The 20801-nt window shown below is 35.5% G+C and overlaps 1 protein-coding gene across 4 annotated transcripts in view; it reads left to right on the top strand.

Moving 5' to 3' along the window:
* LOC125032666 (dedicator of cytokinesis protein 1-like) overlaps positions 1-19779 on the top strand; it is a 42200-nt gene extending 22421 nt beyond the window's left edge. For 2 of the 4 annotated variants that reach the window (XM_047623916.1, XM_047623914.1), the window contains 6 exons: positions 6613-6738; positions 13200-13355; positions 13512-13638; positions 16006-16135; positions 16317-16438; positions 16745-19779. In XM_047623916.1, the coding sequence (XP_047479872.1) occupies positions 6613-6738; positions 13200-13355; positions 13512-13638; positions 16006-16135; positions 16317-16438; positions 16745-16840 (757 nt within the window). In that variant the 3' untranslated portion in view covers positions 16841-19779. The remainder of the gene's footprint in view (positions 1-6612; positions 6739-13199; positions 13356-13511; positions 13639-16005; positions 16136-16316; positions 16439-16744) is intronic. The other 2 variants (XM_047623915.1, XM_047623917.1) reach the window with 2 other exon arrangements.
* The last annotated feature ends 1022 nt before the right edge of the window (positions 19780-20801 follow it).

Raw genomic sequence — 20801 nt, 5'->3', positions numbered from 1 at the left:
TGGTTATAATTGATAATTGGACTGCTGTTGGAAATGTACAATTGCAATTTATATGTACAAATTCTAAATTTTAATGGTATTCTCCTTGTTCTGTTATTGTTGGGAGCAGTGGTAGCAAAGTAAGATTTACACTTTCAGGTTTTAACCCCTTCAACATTCTGCCATATAGTGCATGTGATAAGAATACCAAGATGATGTATGGTGACACATAGCATGCATCATATATTATCTTCAGTGCATACAGGAAGTTACAGCTTTGCCTACACTTTTAATGAGTGTAGGCATCTTTTCACTCAGTTTCAATTTTCACTCAGTCTCTCAATTTCTGTCTTTGCTCTTTAACCTCTTATAGCCGGGCATGCCTATAGCCATCATGAAAAAACAACTCATCGCGGTGGGTACGGCTATAGGCATGGCAACTAAAGCGAGAAATTTCTGGCACCGGCATTGTAGGGTTAACAATACTAATAGGGCATTTGACAGATGGAGAATGCAAAGGTTCTTGTGATCAAATATGATAGCCTGATTGGATACATGAGCTGAGTTAATTATGTGTAATCAGGGCAGTTGTGCAGTGCATCAAGAATCAGGGAAGACAAAAGGTAGAAAAAAAGTCACCCGGCAATAACACAATACCCAGCCTCAGAACTGTCATGAGAGATGATGGATTCCATGCTGCAGGCTGAAGGCAAACAAAAACAATAAGCGATCTTTTCATCTAGTGACTAATTTTCTTGAGGTTCTGGAACTAATGACACAGAGAGGGGCAACTCGTCATACACCAATAGAACTCCAATTCAGATGCACCAGGTTACTTAGACAAAGATTATGCTAAGAGCGTCTGTGCTGGGTAATGTTTTGATTTACAATTGAGCTATGCTAGATCCACTTGACCTGCCTCCCAGACCCTCCAAAGGTCAAATGATCTGAGGAGCTCTAGTGTGGAAGTAAAGCTCTGTACCAGATAAGTTGGGGAACAGGACGTGGGTCAGTCAGCTGAATGACTGGTTTAACCCACTGCCAATTAGAGCAATGTCTGCCAAATTGGAGTATGTGTTGGGTGCTTTCTGATTTTGGCTGCAGCATTTAAGCTCTCTATTGAGAGGCTGTAGCTCTGAAATCATTGCTGTGATGGCCAAATCATTGCAGCTTGTGGCCTGGATGTACATTCAACCTGGAAAGGACTCCAGTCACACCGTAATCAGCTGGATAACTATGTCTGATCAGGCTACCATATTTGATTGTTATAATCTTCACACCAGAAAAGAGTTATTAAGGATGCAATTGCAAATAATTTTAGAGTGAAAAATACCAGTTTATGTTTTTTTCTTACAGCTGAACTTATATGTAAGATCATGAAGCAAATTCTAAGAAAAAGAAATGTATTGATCCATTTCTCACTAAAGAGTTGTAATCAAGATATATTTGTGGAAACGTTAACAAATGTGTAAGGTGTGTATATATGCCTGGGCACTGTTTGAGGCAAATTAAATTTTTATACACTGTATCAAATGATTGCTGTGTTGAAGGGGTTAACAACCCGTAAAAGGATTAACACCGTGAAGGGGACTGCGAATTAAAGCAGATTATAGCTTAGTTGAAAATTAAGATTAACTGACCACATTTCCACTGTGCATGCACCTCACAACTGCTTTTAGTTGCCCGCTTCCAAAACTGGCGTTCCATGTGGCTTCTGTGGCTTCTGCTTTTCTTGCTGTTTGTATTTTGAGCGAAACTAAGGAAAGAGGAGTGCGGCTGTTTACTTATGGCTGTATTTTTATTTGTGTGTGTGTGTGTGTGTGTGTGTGTGTGTGTGTGTGTGTGTGTGTGTGTGTGTGTGTGTGTGTGTGTGTGTGTGTGTGTGTGTGTGTGTGTACGTGTGTTTTTGTGTGTGTGTGTACGTGTGTTTGTTTGTTTGTTTGTTTATTTGTTTGTTTTTTGTGAGTGTGTACATGTGCATAAAATGTATTGTAATATTTTTTTATTCATATTTTTTTTGTGTACATGAGGGTTAACATTCTACAACTGTTAAATCATTTTGAATAAGTCTAAATAAAGATGAAGATATATGTTTGAATATTGTAGCTTCGAGTATTATGAAACAATCAAAGGGTAATATGGGTAGAAATGGTAGAAATGGTAGTTGTAGAATTAGGAGAAGAATCCAGAGAATGAGATAAGGGAACAGGGGAAGTATCAGGAAGAATGTCAGGAGGGGAGGGATCCGGATAAGGACATTGTTGTGATGTAAGGGAGTCACATGAGCATCCAGGTGGGAGTGGTAAGGATAATGGGAAGAAAGAGAGAAATGCACATGAAGGAGTAGAGGATGGGGTGTTTTTTGGGAGGGTGGGAGGAAGAGGGGTAGGAGGAGGAGGATGGATATCGGCAGATACTCTGTATGTAGAACGAATAGGAATAGAGGGTGGATTAGGGAGTGGCGTATTCTCTTGGGTCATGTTTAGGAAGTTTTGGATGTTTTCAAGAGTTTCTGGAGGGGAGATGGGTGGGGAGGTATGAGAAACAAAGGTTTTCTTATGTGGAGGGGAAGAGGGAAAAGATGTTCAAAGAGCAGAGGGAGAGGTGGGTGAAGGAGAGGATGTGGTAGGAGGAGATGGAGTGGAATGTTTAGATTGTGTCATGCAACAGAGTGAGAAGGAGGAAGTGATAGAAATTGGAGTATCTGGATTTAGATTGGAAAAGAACTAGACTGGGGGGAGAGGGAGTAGAGACAGTATGGTTCAGGGTAGAGGGAAATGGGAAGGGAGCAGAGTTTTGGAATTCTTAGAAAGAGAGAAACCTTGTTGGCGTGCTTCTTGTCTGGCCTCATGTCGAGTGAGGCCTAGTTTGAACCTGAGAACTGCTACCTTAGATTTGAACTTGTAGGTACGGTAGCTTCTATAAAATACATTATGGAAGTCTCCACAAATGGCACACATGCATGACTGAGCAGAGTAATTTAACCCATCATCACCGGGTAACCAAAATCCCTGAATGTGATAAACTCTGATGATTTCTGGCAACGTGTACAGGTGTACCCCGCCAACTAAGTGGTTTGCTATGACGCCGGTACATGTAGCCCATCTGAAACGGCTTAAACTGTTATGACCAGTTTGGGTACATAGAGGGCAACGGGCTGTGGGGCGACAGTGTTTGGCTGGGTGGCCAAAATGCCAACATTTCCGACATTGATGGGGAAGGGGTAGATATGGTTGGATAGGGCCAGACACTCCACCACTTGGTAACATTAGTGTAGGATTTACGTTGGCCACTAGGAAGAATAGTGTAGCACTGGACTGCTACTGCATCATAATTAACAAAATGTGCAAACAAGTCGTTTTCAGGTTTGGCAGTCCTTGTTCTAGACAAGACAATCAGTCAGGGAGACAGAAACAGTTTTGGTACAAGTATTAAAGAGTGAGGTTGGGCAGGAATAGGCTTGTCAGTGAGGTCAATCAGGTTAGATAGTGCACAAGCTTGGAACTCAGATGTAACTGGGACAAAGTGTGAACAATAGGAACAACTGTGAAAGGAAACTTTGCTTACTTGTTTTTGGAGATATTTTTGGAAGAAAAGGGTTTTGTCAGGGTATAGGGTTGTAGGAGGAACCACGAAGAATTGATCCCATTTGGCAGGGCCAAAAAGGGTAATCAAAAGGTTTGCAGAGGTGGAAGTGGTAGAAGGATGAGGGTGGGAGGAAGATGGGGTGGTATAGAGAGAGGTAGTACTGTTGGGAGGAGGACAACATGGATGAATAGTAATAAGGGAGGGTAGGGGTAGACAATGAAGAAGACTTTGCAGTAGGAGATGGAGTGGAGGATGTTGGGAGAGAGGAAGGGGTGTATTCTGAAGGTTGAGTTATGACCTGAGTGGATGATTCAGAATGGATAGAGTTGACAGCAAACATTGATGAGGGGATATTAGTATCAGTGGTTGGAGCTGTAGTCAAAGGAGAGGCAGGGGTTATTAAACTAAATAAATCAAATGTAGATGGGCTACTTGATGAAGGGACAAGCCTTAATGCTCTTAATAAGGGTAAAAAATAATTATTGGCCATGATGAGCCTGAAATAAATGGGGAGAGGAAACAGTCTACCCCTCAGGGTCGCCCATGAGGGGTAAGGGCTAGGCATTCAACCAATGGAATACTGTGGCCATTGCTCCCAGAGGCTGTTCATGACTGACACAAAGCCAGCCTTCCATCCTTTCAGCACAGCTCTCACATCGTAGGAAGTGGACAGAAGAAGAGAAGGAAAAAGAAAGGGGGAGAAAAAAAGATCATGCAAAATTAGTTGAGATGAGGGCTGAGATCCAAAGTAGGGGTGATCCCGTACATTGGACCCCAGCCTCCGTCTCCTAAGCTCCCCAAGACAAAAATGAGGAAGGGATTAGGGGGGGTTTAGGGGAAAATGCAAATGATAATTCTAGCCCCTTGTCTTGTAGTTCTGTTGAACTTTTTGAGTGTTGGTTAGAATAGCTTCAGGGAGAGAAGGCAACCTGTATGTGGTGTAGATGGAAGGAATTAAAAGGGTGCAGATAGTTTTTCAAGAGATTGAAAAAGATAGGAAAAGTTGTCATGAGGGAATCCTTCGTTCAAGCTAGTTGGAGTCTGAGAAGGGAGTACAATGCTGTGTTAATTGTCTTACGGAAGCATTTTTGAATATCTAAGGTATTCTTGTAATGTTTTCTTTTCAACAGTGGTAATATTTTTACCTTGAAAAAAGCAATCCTTTGGTGGGTCATATTTCTTTTAGAAAAGCAAATCCTAACCTCTACTCAAAACCAGATTAGTTTTACCCTTATATTAAAACTGGCTTTCTCATTATATGTTATATTTAAGGATTAGGCAGCTTTGATTGAAAAACAAATCATCAGCCTCTTGGCAAGGAGCTTTGTCCTTGCAGCTTTTGTACGCATCCTTTTAAAACATTGCATGATGAATGTTGTCAAGTGTTAGGCTGGATAAATTAGCAGATAACGTCCTACACAGACACTAATGTGCATTATCAGGACTCCTTGCCTCCCCTTTGTAATGTTCTTATTTCTTTCTGCAAATATTTTGCATTTTTGCCCTTTTCCAAGATCAGTATTTGTGATTTGATATCTTATATCAGTATAGTAATAGATTGTTTTCCTGCACAGACATCATATCATCTCTCTCTAGAAAGTCTGCAACTATTTTGTTGTTTGTGTAATTGTTAGATATTTTTGTATTATTCAACTTTCTGATACACCTTGTGCAACTGTTCACAGCAGGCTGGAATAAAATCCTGAGCATGGAAATGGTGTCTTTTCTGGAAGTGGCACTCCTCCAGATATAGCTTAGTGATTGTACATTCCACCCTCATTAACTAGAGCAAATAATGCTGAGTTAAATCGTCCTCCAGGAGCTTTGTGCACTCATGACAAGTCATTCCTGTCACATTTGGCCATTTGAAGAATTTGGTTTTACACTCTAGAAAATGTATTTCAGTGCTATATGTCAAACAGAATAAGTATCAGTAGAGTTCAAAGTTGAACAAATTATCACAGTTAATGATATACTATGAGGTGATTGTGTGATGTTATGATGTTTGGAGAGGAATGTGGGAAGTGGAATATATCTAGGGCTTGGCGCCGGAAATACTATTGCACACTCACTACGTTTCATTTAGAATTAATTAGTGGCAGGAAGACATGACTGTGTCATTGGCTCAGGCAGAGAAGGGCCTGCAAGGGGAGTGTGGGTATAGTTTGTGATATTTTTAAGTGTATGTGTAGCTGAAAGTAGCTTGCCAAACAGTACCAGATATATTGGAGAACTCTAGGTCTCATTCATAATAGAAAAGTTCTGGAAAAAAAATTCCATCACTTTTTGACAAGCCCAGCAGGATCATGGCAATTAGGACTTGAGGGTCAAACTTGTCATTAAACTTTCACATAGTTGATATAGTGTAACAAAGTTTGTGCAATTTAACCCCTTGCTGATGGGCAGCATGTACCTCCACACCATGCTCTAAGATGAGCCTGCTCTAAGTTGTGTGTGATTAATGGTTTTTACAAACACTCAAAAATAGGCTTAAAGTTACTTTCTAGCATCTAGCAGACTGCCCAGCGCTTTGTATGTCACTGGAAAAGCCCATCAGCAGTGAGTTAAGGGAAGGAAACTAACTTTTTATTTATATCTTTTATTTGTTTGTATTATCATTATTTATTTGTTGTTGGAATTTTATGTGGTATGTGGGTGTTTGAATTTTGACTCTTGTGAAATTGTTATTGGTCTTCATGTGGGTTATTTGCAGTTATTTGTATATACGTGTGTGTGCATGCGTGCGTGCGCGTGTGTGTGCGTGCGTGCGTGCGTGCGTGCGTGCGTGCGTGCGTGCGTGCGTGCGTGCGTGCGTGCGTGCGTGCGTGCGTGTGTGTGTGTGTGTGAGTGTGTGTATGTGTATGTGTGCATTTTTTTTTTCTCCTAGTAAGCATGCCTTTGTTTCTGTGTCTGCATCCTTTCGAATATAATGGAATACTGTATACTCTTATTATACTTGAGTAAGTATAAGTATGCATGATGAACTCTGCATGAATGCACTGAGCTCTTCCTTGTAAGCCACAGCATGAAGTGGTTGCTTTGCAGTAGTATAGACGTGGATGCTGTCGAGCTCAGGACCCCTAAGGAGGAATCTCGCCCAGAAGGTCTTCGGCAGAGCCTCACCCGTGGCCTGCATGTTTTTTCAGGCCGTTCCTCTGAAATTATGGCTATGTAAGTTTCATTTTCCTCCTCTTGGAAAAATTCTGTGTGAATTATGTCATACTGTGTGGGCAAAGAAATGGATTGGAGGATTTATCTTGATGCTAGAATTTCATTTTCTTCTTCATTTTTCCCTATTTGTTTTCTTCTTTTCAACCCATTGCTGCTGAAGACATGTACCATCCATTGATTTTTTTTTTTTGAATTTTTTTTTGTTTACAAATGGATGACTACACAGGGTGCTCAGCCACCTAGGAGTCAATTAGCAGGCCCTGTGTGGCCTCACCTGATCTCAAATTTCCTTGAGGTTTCAAAATATATTTTTTTATAATGTTATAGAAATCAGTTCTGTTATTACTGTTATTGACATTATGACTATTGTGATGTTATTACTAGTACTAATAGAAAAAAAAATGAAAATCAAGGCAAAGGCTAAACAGGTGAGATAGGTAAGACTAGTAATTGACTTCTTGGTGATTAAGCTTTAGTGGAACCATCTCTGTATAGACAATATTGATAAACTGAAATCATAGTAGATAGCATATATGTTCATGCCATCCCAGTGGCAGTGAGATGATGCTAATATTATTATTTAATAGCATTGTAATTTTTTCATCTTCTCAGTATTTTAGCATCCAAATTGATATTAACCCTTTGTAACTGGGTATTGTACTGTGAATTTTGTCACACACCCATGGCTCCACAAGCACCAGGTAGTCAGTCAGTAGGCCAAGGTGACCTCTCTTGTTTTCCCTATTCCTTGATTTTTTATTCAGATGCTGTGAAAATCTGATGCTGGTATTACTGTTATTGATGTTATGATTAATATATTGTTATTAAGATACTAATAGCCATAAAAGTGAGTAAGAATCTTTACAAAAATCAAGGAAAAGGATAAACGGGTGGAGATAGGTAGGATTGGTGATTGACTCCTTGGCGACTAACCCAAGGAGCCATCTACGTGCAAGCAAAATCAATAAGCTAAATCACAGTGGACATGACATATATATCATGCCATCCCAGCACATAAGGTAAATATATTTAGTAAAATGAGCTAATTTCAGAAAATTTTGGAGGCTTTGTCATGAAAATGTCATCAAATCACACTATCCATGCTGATTTCTAAGTGTAGTAGAGAGGAGGGACTTTGGGATACATATAAATATTATTATTATTATTATTAATATTGTTATTATTATTATTATTATTATTATTATTATTATTATTATTATTATTATTATTATTATTATTATTATAATAATTATTATTCCTCTCTTTAATTTTTGACACTCATAAACTTTGGTCTGTAATGCTACCTATACTGTATTGTTATTAATTTCAGCCTTTCTTTGGGAAAGAAAGAAAAAAAAAAACATACTATCAACATGGTATCTTGAAATTGAAAATTACTTCTAAAAGATATAATTTTTTTATAGACAAAATTTTATTAGACAATACAAAGCACTATAATGCAATATAATTGATCCCTTTGAACATGGAAGAAAATTAAATGCATTTATCTACAGGCAAACTTTGTTTATCATATTTTTTTCAGCATATATCCAAAATTACCTCCCTCATCTGAAATTAGCCCACTTTACAGTACATTTTTTGTGTCGTTAGATGCTGTGGAGTTAAAATGAAATCAAATTTGCATTCAGAAATTGAAGTTTATATTTCAGTTTAGCAGTGAAATATAAACTTTTTTTGAAATTGACTGTGAAAATAAGAAATATTTCTCTTGCATGTGTCGTTAATAAGTTGAAGCAGATTTTAGCATGCAGGTCCTGTTCAGTTATAGCATGAAGCAATAAGGTAAACTGGACTCTGGGGCATCGTGCATCATCATATTTAACTGCAGATCGGTAGGTGAAAGTGAGCATGCCAGAGGGAGGTTTCAGGGTTATGTATTGCTGTGTCCTTATGGATTTTGCTGTGGATGATGTAAGTTGTTTTGTATGATCATTTATATGTACAACCAAAAATGTGTGAGAGCTACCTGTTTATTTGAAATGCAGACATGCCAAAGGATAGAACAAGTACAAAACACACATGCACGCACACACACACACACGCATACACACATACACACGTACACATGTATACATGTATACACACATACACACGTACACATGTATACATGTATACACACACACACACACACACACACACACACACACACACACACACACACACACACACACACACACACATACACATACACATACACACACACACACACATACACACACACACACACACACACACACACACACACACACACACACACACACACACACACACACACACACACACACACACATACACATACACATACACATATACACATATACACACATATAATATAAATCATATCTATTATAAATAAATGTATGATATGATATTTATATATGTATATATGTATATATGTATATGTATATGTATATGTATATATGTGTATGTTTATGTATATGTATATATATATGTATATATATATATATGTATATATATATATATATATATATATATATATATATATATATATATATATATGTGTATATGTGTATATGTGTATATGTGTATATATTATATATTATATATTATATATTATATATTATATATTATATATATACATATACATATACATATATATACATATACATATACATACATATATGTATGTAGTTGTATATATATGTACATATGTATGTGACTGTAATAGGATTTATGATTGAGTATAGTATAATTAGAGATTACCCATTCATATGATTGTAATCAACCTGTTTAAAAGTTTTCTAGTTTATTACCAATATAGTACTAAAAATTCAGAAGAATTAACATAAATATTTTTTACCCATATTTACTTTCCATTGCTCATTATTCTTATGTGCCCAGCCATTGTTATATTTCTCCTTATCAGGGCATTATTTATTATTGTGTTGGAGAATATTTTATTTAAGTTTTAATTATATACAACGTCATAGTAATACTAGTTTTCAAGAAAGGATGCTTGTTAAAATTCCTTAAGTATATAGAAAACTTATGTACATGCACACACACACACACATAGTTTATCATGCATTCTTTCTCCAGTTAATTTCAGACATTAAACAAGAGAATGCTTTGTTCTTATGCAGGAAGATTAAATACTGAATCAGCTATTTCAAGAATTACTCTCTTTTAACCCACTGATGTCAGGGTGGCAAAAATAGATGTGATGTCAGATTGGCAAAAATAGACGCCATATCCGCTGTTATTTTAGTTTACTGGTTTATAGATATACATAAATGGTTCCACGAGAGCTTTGTCACGAAGGAGTCAGTTACTAGTTCTGCCCAACCTCACCTGTTTACCCTGGTCCTTGATTTCTGGAAGGATTTTAATTTTTTTTTTTATTTCTTATTGCTACAAGTATGGATGATGGCACCAGTGGGTTAAAAGACAGCAGCAACATACTCCAGGAGTCCATTATTTATAGGGAATATGATGTACTGAATTTATAGCCTAGGATTGCTGTATGGAGAACTCCTGTCCTTTGTGTTAGATTCTCTTAAACGGGAGAGAATAACTTTTTGTCTTTGTTCTACATGTTTAACACTGTGTTTGTAATCATCGTCATTTTTATTTACTGTATATTCCGAATAACTGCATTTCCTTTCATGTTTGTTGCTGAAGTATATTCTAATGCACTAACAGCACTGTATTATAACATGCTAAGTTTAGGTATAGCTTAGTTTGCTAATATTAACCACATTGCTTCTCTTCCTCACCTAACCTACTTCCCTGACCTCACTCTTCCTTGGTCTGAATCTTTTCTCTCTATGATTTTAAAACCATTCCTAACGCAATCACTCCTACATTATTCTATGGACTATTATTGACAATGACAAAATCTCAGACCACAGGGTTCATTAAGCAGAATTTCAAAGTCGCCCTCACTCACACAACTCAAAATGACTTCTGCAACTCTTCTTTCACGTTTTACATCTTCTGCTTCCCACTATAATGTCTAAGCTTCTATCTTCTTCCCCTACAACAAACTATATATTTTTATAACTTCTTGCACATTCATAATTCATCAGACAGAGCCTAACACACTTTCAGTATTCAGCTTCATGTTTTATATAATTCAGGATACCATCTGTGTTATAAGCAAGGTATTTTTTATATCACATTCCCCCAACATTGCCCATTGCAATGCTCTTTGCATTATATTTCTATATAATAAATGTAAGTTTATACCTTTGTGAAATGTTTATATATGATATTTATTTGTGTTCACACTTGAAAGTTATTGTCTTAAATACACAATCAATAGTTATTTTGCATACAGATCAAACTATTTTGTTTGATTATATATAGCTCAGGGGATGTGTAGAATGAGACAGACAAGTTTGACTTGAAAGTCTATTGATAATTTGGTGCTTTGCCTATCCATTTAACTTCCTTCATCATTCACTGACTCTTGCTGTGTAGAGATGTTTTATATGTAGATTATACAGGACCAGTTTACACTGAACAACCAGAACTGTTACAACATGGTATTTGACCATTCCATCACTGTATATTATCAAATGGAAGTTATGTAATCTGCTGCCTTTGTTTATTTGGATATTACTATTGATATGCATGGTGCTGATCTGTAGGTAAGATTATCTGATATGCATTTACGAGACTCCAACTTAATTGATGAAAAAGTAAATTTGCCCTGTTCTTGTCAAATAAGAAATAGATAATGTAAATATCTCTACATAGCTATTAAATATGTAATTGAAAAGATTATTCAAAAACAGTAAAACGCCCATGAGAACTATTTAATAATAGTGACCTTTTTGCTGAAATATTTCTTGTTAAGGAACAAAAACATCATCACCTTTCATTTTTAATCATATTCACCAAATTGACATGACAAGGACCTCACATTCACAATTGTTGATATAAAAGATTTGAGACTGTTACTTAGTGTCATCTGTTAAGTCTTCAGTTACCACTATTCTTTTGATGTTCAATAAGTGTTCCATGTTACAACATCCCTTGTTAATCTCTCTTTTCTGCTTTTGTTGTTCCTTCTTTTTGCTTATCACTTTGTCCTCTTGTATGTACACACCTTTCCTTTCCTTGTACCTTTACCCATGTCCCCTATATAGGCTACTCTCGCTAACACCAAAGGAGTGTGATCCCCTGACATGACAGGTAAATTGTACTAGTTGATACCCTTGTGCATGACGATTAATCTTTGCATGATTTTGTCAAGAAAACACAAAGGTTAAGGTCACTGATAGAAGCTATGGCAAGTTGCCGCTTTATAAGGCAGCTTTCTAGATTATGCTACTCAGCATTCCAGAATCAACAGTTGTTGAAAAACTAAACTAATTTCACATTGTTACTAACTATACCAATAATCCTTAATTGATTCCAATATGACAGTATATGATATAAAGTGATGTCATTCAAAACATTTTGACTTAGTTTAATTACTAGTCAAGTTTGCATGATGTATCATGAAGTAACTGGTAATTGGATGGATAATGTTTTTTACTTTAAATAACTTCACTTAGCTGATTCTTCATTGAAACTTGAATTTACTTGGCCCAAAATAACTTCAGTGTACCCAAATCTCACTGTAATTTGTTCATATATCATAGATAATGTGTTTCATACAAATCTTGAATTAGAGCATTAGTACTTGGTCCAATTCTTGATTGACTGAAATTACTATAGAAGGGTGTAGGGGAGTTGGAAGATCCATTAAACTTTTGCACAAAAGCACATGTGAAACAAGACTGCCAAAAGGGTAGAGAGAGGCCAAGCTTTATTTTTTATGTATCATTTTCTGCATTTTTATATTCATATTTAATGTTAATTTATACTGGTGGTTGTTTTTCAGTTTTTATTGCATTGGGAAATAGATTAACCACCTCTTAGGTCATTTAACTTGTGCTTATTCAGATATTTAATCCTTTTATCCCTGGTACACAAACTGCAATTTTTAGAACCTCTTCCTTCATGTGTACTTTTTTGCCGACTCCCATATTTCCCTTTCATCTCTATTCTGTAAGTCTTGAACGCCTTAAAAGCAAGGAATCTGTTTAGTAGATAATTGAAGTGACCTTTATGATCATCAGCTTCATGGTCTTGGCAAGAGGTGGGAGTTGATAGGGGCAACAGTAATCCTTAAAAAAAAGGGGGCAGGATATTTTGGGCTCAAGTATAGTGTAAAAATAAAGGTACTAGACTGAAAGCATCAACTTTTTTTATATCATTATTCATACTGTGTTATACAACTTTTCATTCTGAAATCTTCAAAATATATATTGGAAGTGCATTACCCCGAGGTTTTATCACCCATTTATTTTTGACGTCTGTGCTAGACTATGAAGAGAATGCATTATTAATATGCTGATAGAATGGTAGGCTTTATCTTCACAAGACTTGCCAGTAAACTAACTGCATCTACTGCCAATCCATTTCAGGAGCTTGTCATCATCGCAACTTTCGCTGGCTCGCCTCAGCCTGAGCCCAGGCAAGGTTGGGGGGACGCTTCCTCGCCATCACAAGGTCTCCATGCCCAACCTTGGAAGTTACAATGGGGGATCTTCCAAGAATGTGAAGAAAGAAAAGAGCTTCAGGTGAGGAATTAGTTTATTACGATCACGTTGTTTATGCAGTTGGGTATAAAGAGTAGGTAAGCCAGTTATCATTTATGAATTTTGCCAATATTCAGATCATGCTAACAATGTTCACTCTATTAAAAGTTCACTATATTAACAATCTTATGTGCTCAGAACTCTGCTGCGGCGTGAGAGTTTTACTTCACAGCGTGAGCCATCGTCGCAGTGGTTTGACAGGCCTGAGTCCCAGGTGTTGCCGCCTCAACCTATTATAGAGCTGAGTGAGCAGGTAACCACCCCAGTAGGTGTCGCCCCCAATGATTTTTTCTCTTATGATTATTGACCCTAACTGGCTGTCTGACCCCAAATCTCATCTCCTCAACACAAGCCTTACTGATGACATCTGCTGGCAAGAACAGTGCTGCATTGTTGGAAAATAACCCGGTAGATTTGTGTGTGCTTTATGGCCAGTGTGTTGCGTCATTTGCTGTGGTCGCGTCTGACCGGACATTTCTTTGCTATTTGTTTGCCAGAAGCTTTGTGCTGTATACTTAAGTTTGATGAGGTTAATCTTTTCAGTAGTATGGATATAGGTATGTATAGACACTTACCTATGTGTGTGTATATGTTTGTGTACCCATACCCATATCCTTGCAAATATAATGCACGCACACACTAACACTAACACTTACACGCACACTGACACTGACACTCACGCTCACACTCAAACACTCAAACACTCAAACACTCAAACACTTAAACACTTAAACACTTAAACACTTAAACACTCAAACACTCAAACACTTAAACACTTAAACACTTAAACACTTAAACACTTAAACACTTAAACACTTAAACACTTAAACACTTAAACACTCACACTCACACTCACACTCACACTCACACTCACACTCACACTCACACTCAAAAACTAACACTCAAACTCGCACACGCACACGCACACCCACACCCACACCCACACCCACACCCACACCCACACCCACACCCCCACACACACACACACACACACACACACACACACACACACACACCTATGTGTGTGTATATGTTTGTGTACCCATACCCATATCCTTGCAAATATAATGCACGCACACACTAACACTAACACTTACACGCACACTGACACTGACACTCACGCTCACACTCAAACACTCAAACACTCAAACACTTAAACACTTAAACACTTAAACACTTAAACACTTAAACACTCAAACACTCAAACACTTAAACACTTAAACACTTAAACACTTAAACACTTAAACACTTAAACACTTAAACACTCACACTCACACTCACACTCACACTCACACTCACACTCACACTCAAAAACTAACACTCAAACTCGCACACGCACACCCACACCCACACCCACACCCACACCCACACCCACACCCACACCCCCACACACACACACACACACACACACACACACACACACACACACACACACACACACACACACACACACACACACACACACACACACACACACGTACTCACACACACACACACACGTACACACACACACATTATTACTAATATTATTATTATTATTATTATTTTTTTTTTTTTTTTTGTTTGTTTGTTTGTTTTTTAGTTGATTGATTAATTTATTTATTTGTTATTATTATTATTAATATTATTAATATTATTAATATTATTAATATTATTATTATTATTATGATTATGATTATATATGTATACATATAGACAAACATACAAATACATACTCTTGCATATATATAACCATGTGTACTTTAATGCTACAATTTGAAAGAGTATAACCTGGCATAATTTGATCTTAGGGTTCATTTGTTTTTATTTTGCACTTAGTGTAATTACCCTTATAAGCATTTTCATGTTTATATTTGTTATTATTATTATTATTATTATTATTATTATTATTATTATTATTATTATTATTATGATTATTTATATTATTATTATTATGATTATTTATATTATTATTATTATTATTATTATTATTATTATTATTTATTTTATTATTATTTATATTATTATTATTTATATTATTATTACTTATATTATTATTATTTATATTACTTATATTATTATTATTATTATTATTATTATTATTATTATTATTATTTATATTATTTTTATTATTATTTATATTATTATTATTATTATTATTATTATTATTATTATTATTATTATTATTATTATTATTATTATTGTTATTATTATCATTATTTTTATTGTTATAGTTATTGTTATTATTATTAATATTTTTATTATCTTTTGTATTTCTTTCTTTCATGTTATAACATAGGAATTGGGCAACTAAAAATATTGTAAAGTGGAAGCAAAGGCAGTTTTTACATGCTTTTCCATGTACCTAATACCATTTAGCTTCAGGAAAACCTCTTTCGAGTCAGAAAATAATTATATTAACAGATTTCCTCTTACTAACCGCATGCTATTTTAGTTCTGTTTATTTTCAGTGTATCTGAAGTATTGTTTAGATGATATTTTCATGTGCAAATTATCAGTAGCTTTGTTTGGCATACCAGTTGAAGCACTTGCACGTGCTGATTGATGTAAATATGTTGCTTTGTAAAATGCCCTAGTGAGTTGTGCTTGTTTTTCTAAGTTGTTTCATAGTTTCATGTTCTCTCTGGCACAGCTAGCACCTGAGAGACCTCTGCGGACGGACATTGAGAGAGAAAGGCGCATGTCCAGACCTCGCTCCCTGACCATGACCCCTTCTGTGTCAGCAACGCCGTCACCTTCACTCGGGTCCAGAGAGAGCTTGAGTAAGTTATTTTATACTTGCTATGGCAAGAAACCTTTTGACGGCCAAGAAAGTCCATCATAGTAGTTTTATATAAAGATTTTTTTTTATGGAGATGATAAGAGTTTGTTTGTATTAACAACTTGTGCGGCATTTAGATATGAAAGAAATGTTGTGTAATGTCTGATTTTCTCAACCCCCAGTGAGTACTCCAACTGGATCTATTTATGAAGAAGAGTCTCCTCCTCCACTTCCTGTCAAAATGCGTGACCAAGATAGTGATAGTACATCTGTCAGATTGAGCACCATGTCCCTCAAACCAAGTGTAAGTCTTTCACTTTTTTGCATGTTATTTAACTCATGTTTCATATCTATATTTAAGGATTGTGTATATAAAATCCATCATTGACTCATCTTGAACATAATTTGAAATTTTTTAGTATGCAGAAGGTCTTATTGCTATATTGCTTCTTTAGGGCCCTAAAGAAGCAATATAGCAAAAAGACTTTCTGCATATTCGTATGTTTTCTTCTCCCTCCCTTTCTTGTTCTTTTTGGAATTTGTTCAGTATGAATCCTACACGACAGAATACATCCAGTCATTCCTCTAAATACCTTGGCTGTTCCAACAGGCAACCCCAGGATCTCCCGAAGTCTCCCCAGAACCCCCCAAGAAACCACCAAGACCTGATAAGAATCACAATCATGAGGATTCCTCCATGATCTAAGTAAAACTGAAAATGTTGAAAGAAAGTTGTTATTAACTTTATACTGAGTGCTTGTTACATGTGTGTCTGAGATACGGAGGGACTTCTAATGCAGAGTGTGAAGTATATGAAAGAGAAGGCATGTTGAAAAGGAGTTTACATTCTGAATTGTTGATTATACCTTGATAAAACAGATGTAATGATAATGGTAATTGAATAGTGTGATAATGGAGTGAATAACACTGCCATCTTTTTATATTTTTGTCAAGTCTTAAAAGCTTGTGATGTGAAGTTATTATAATGCTTAAATCATGGTGCAATGTGTGCCTAGATCTAGAACCAGTATGCACTAGGCCACATATTTTTGTGTGTATACTTGTCTAAATGCTTAGGGAACCAAGTATGTTGCCTTTTGCTTCTTTTTCTTCTTCATATATATATTTTCATCTATTTCAAGGGTTTATAATTTATGCTTAACTCAAAAGCTCATCAGTATCCACATCAGAGCCCAGTGCTGATATACATTAGTCTTTTAAAAGGTATTACCTTGCTTTATTTATTCAGTTTTCTCCTTGCTTTAAGTAACATTTTAGACATCTTGTGGACCACAGATGAGTGTGGCACCTTCCCGCTTTTGTCACTATCAGTGTAATCATGTGAGCAGTATTTCATTCTATTTTTTGTTTCATGATTAGATGTTCTGAATGATTTATATTATATTTTTGTTAATAATAAGTATTATATTATTGTGCTTGAGATAGATAACACTTCCATGAAATGGCTGTAAAAATGGTGACTATTGTATTTCTTTTCATATATATGGTGTGGCTTTGCCTTGTAAAATGCTCAGAATATGTGAATAAAGATCTAAAATGGTAAGTAAGGTAATGATTAACTTTGGTACTAAAGTTTTTTTTGTTATACCAATTCTTAATTTTTTAGGTGTATCCAGTGTCCTATTTATTCACTAGTAATGAACATTTTGTAAATTATTTCAACAAATTTCAAACATCAAAAACATCTTTTGTTTGTTGTGTAAAGTCTTCAAGAGGCTTATGATTACAATATGTTTATTCATATTTGATTTGCCATAAAAAATAGTTTCGAAAGTATTAAGAAAGATAAGATGTTTAACAGATTTTAGATTGAAGTCATGCTATATGGTTGTCTGTCTAAATTATTATTTGCAAATGTTTTCTTCTCATCTCTTGTTTCATATATATTCTTTCTTTGCTATCAGCACTTTTATTTCATACATATCTTTTTCTTTGGTTATTTTAAGCACTCCTGATTTGAATTGCTTATGCCCAAGGATTCCTAAAGTGCATTTAAGTAGCTTTATATATGTCTAAATTAGGTGTATGTTTTGTTTTCTTGTCTTATATGTTCTGGTGATTATTGCTTTGTGCTTTTCCTTAAAGAATAATATAAGATTGTGATTTTGTGCGAAGGGTCATTGAAGACATTGATATTTTTATATGCGAATCCTTCACATGCTTTAGTGTAAGTTAAGGAGCCTTGTAATGTATAGTTAGTGAGAATGCATGTGTGTGCCTATGGGTGTGTAATTTGGCTTCATTTGCAGTGTCATTTGATAAAATGGTGTTAATTTTGAAAGGTATGGCTATGATGCAGCAAGATAATCATTCCTAATATGGCTGTCTTATGGTGAAATGTGTGGGACCAATTTAAGCAAGATTTGCTGAGACCCCCCCCCCCTATTTTTTTATACTGATAACTATTATTAGTGAGGGAATGAGTGAATGAATGCACATCCACAATGACACACATGCACACAGAACTTGCCATTTTGTGTGCCCTTGTGTTTGTGTGAATGTGCATGTGGATTAGAAAGAAGTCTTGCAGTAAAGTGATGTACTTTCAGATGATTCCATTATACTTGTCATTGATATTACAAGGAAAAGGAAGATCAAGTATCAACATGGAGTGCAGTTAAGATAAATTTTCCAAGGGTTTTATTATAAATTTTCATATTGCCAAAACTATGAGAAGCAATGGATGTGAGGGATTTTCCTGTTGATATTTTATCAAATTATTGAATTAACATGAGTCATAGTAAAGTTCAGCTCATAGTACAATGATGATTAAAATTTTGTACAACTGATTTGTAAAGTATTTGAAAAACCTGGTAGTGTATATATTAGAGATGGTCATGTATCCAAAGGCAAATATGATTGAGAAACACATGAATTATTGATATAGCAGGCTAAAATAATGTTTTATCAGATGTCATTGCATGTTCACAAGAGGCAGAGATTAAACATTTATTGCTTCATTATTTTTAATAGTTTTGTACACAGTGTAACGTAATTACAATTTTTTTTTGTCACAAAATGCTGATCAGTCTTGCATTTAGCTGTCCTTTGTTCCAAGAAGTTGATCAGCAGCATTTCTTTTTGTAGGAAGTACAAAAGCTATGAAGCTGCACAAATTAGAAGTGCCATATGGTATTTTATAAGGAGAATGGAGGGTTGGTATTTTTATATGGTGCTCTTTTGACCAAAGTAATACTGCATGTTCGGTTGGAAGAACTAAGACAAGGGTTAGTTATGATGATAGTTGTAAGTTATCATCCCCTTTCACGGTGTGAGATGCCTGCCAACACACTTGCAATGTGCACACAATGAAGATAAATTGTATACCTATTTTTATGATTTATGTACTGTATATACACATGGCATACATTGTTATATTTGTTTGTTAACATATATGCATTGTCTTGTGGGTGCAAAAGAAGCATTTGAGTGACTGAGGGGTTCTATAAAATTCTGTTTCATTCTGATGAGAGAGAGAGCCAGACATATTAATAAACAACCAAGCGCATGCACGTGCGCGCGCACACGTACACACACACACACACACACACACACACACACACACACACACACACACACACACACACACACACACACACACACACACACACACACACACACACACACACACACACACACAGAGTGAAATAAGTGTGTGTGTGTGTGTGTGTGTGTGCATATTCATGAGTAAGTATGCAATGTGTGTATGTGTATGTGTGTGCACACACGTTAGTTCACATTGTGTGTATGTATGTTCAAACAAATATTTAAATGTGCTTATGCATATATATATATTATTATATTTACTAGTTTTAATACTTTAATATTGCATAGTTTATGTACAGACTTTATGTTAAATACCTGATTTTACCTCATGAAAGATTTTAATTTTCAATTATTGAGTATATTGAAATGGTAATGTGACAAAGACACATGTTAATGATTCATTTTAATTTTATTGTACTTTTGTTTTTTTGATCTTCTGAATATAGATTCAATGAAAGAAAACAAAGAGACTGAAATCAACTCTATAATCATCTTGCACAACAAACTCAAATTGTGACTACGCTTAAATACGAGGGTGCTTGCAAAATATTTTAGGTATTGTCCACACTAAGTCTTAGAGAGAGAAAGAAAAAAAAACCTTGTGTCTAGTCACACCAAGAAGCTTGGAAGTACAAGCTTGTGTTCTGGTCATACTAGGCTAGCAATAAACTTGCAAGTCATTTATTTAGCATCATTTTGTATTAGCATTTAACTCCATAAGGGAACCAGGTGAAGCATTACTGCTCGTTGCTGTTTTTTGTACCTCATGTTAGCTGTCTTAGTGGCTTCAGTGAGTGGCAGTTCATTTAGTATCTTCAGTTGCCACATGTGTCTGTTTTTTCCCTTTTCTTCACTTTTCCTTTCTTTCTCCATTTTCGACTGTCACTATTCTATTACTGTGTTTTAAGGAGTCGTGATTTGTAGCTTTTATATAAATTGTATAATTATTATAATTTTGTTTTCTTTGTTGATTTTTTCAGATCAGAAATTTGCTGTTTTTCAGTAAATTGAAATAACATGATTTAGTGTATCATTATCTATTTATTATTCATTTTACATAATATTAATTGATTTTGTTTATTTCTGTGTTTTAATCATAT

Source organism: Penaeus chinensis, chromosome 15, assembly GCF_019202785.1.
Source record: "Penaeus chinensis breed Huanghai No. 1 chromosome 15, ASM1920278v2, whole genome shotgun sequence".
NCBI lineage: Eukaryota > Metazoa > Arthropoda > Malacostraca > Decapoda > Penaeidae > Penaeus > Penaeus chinensis.
Note: the sequence above shows the minus strand (reverse complement) of the source record. Positions and strands in the feature narration are given on the sequence as shown.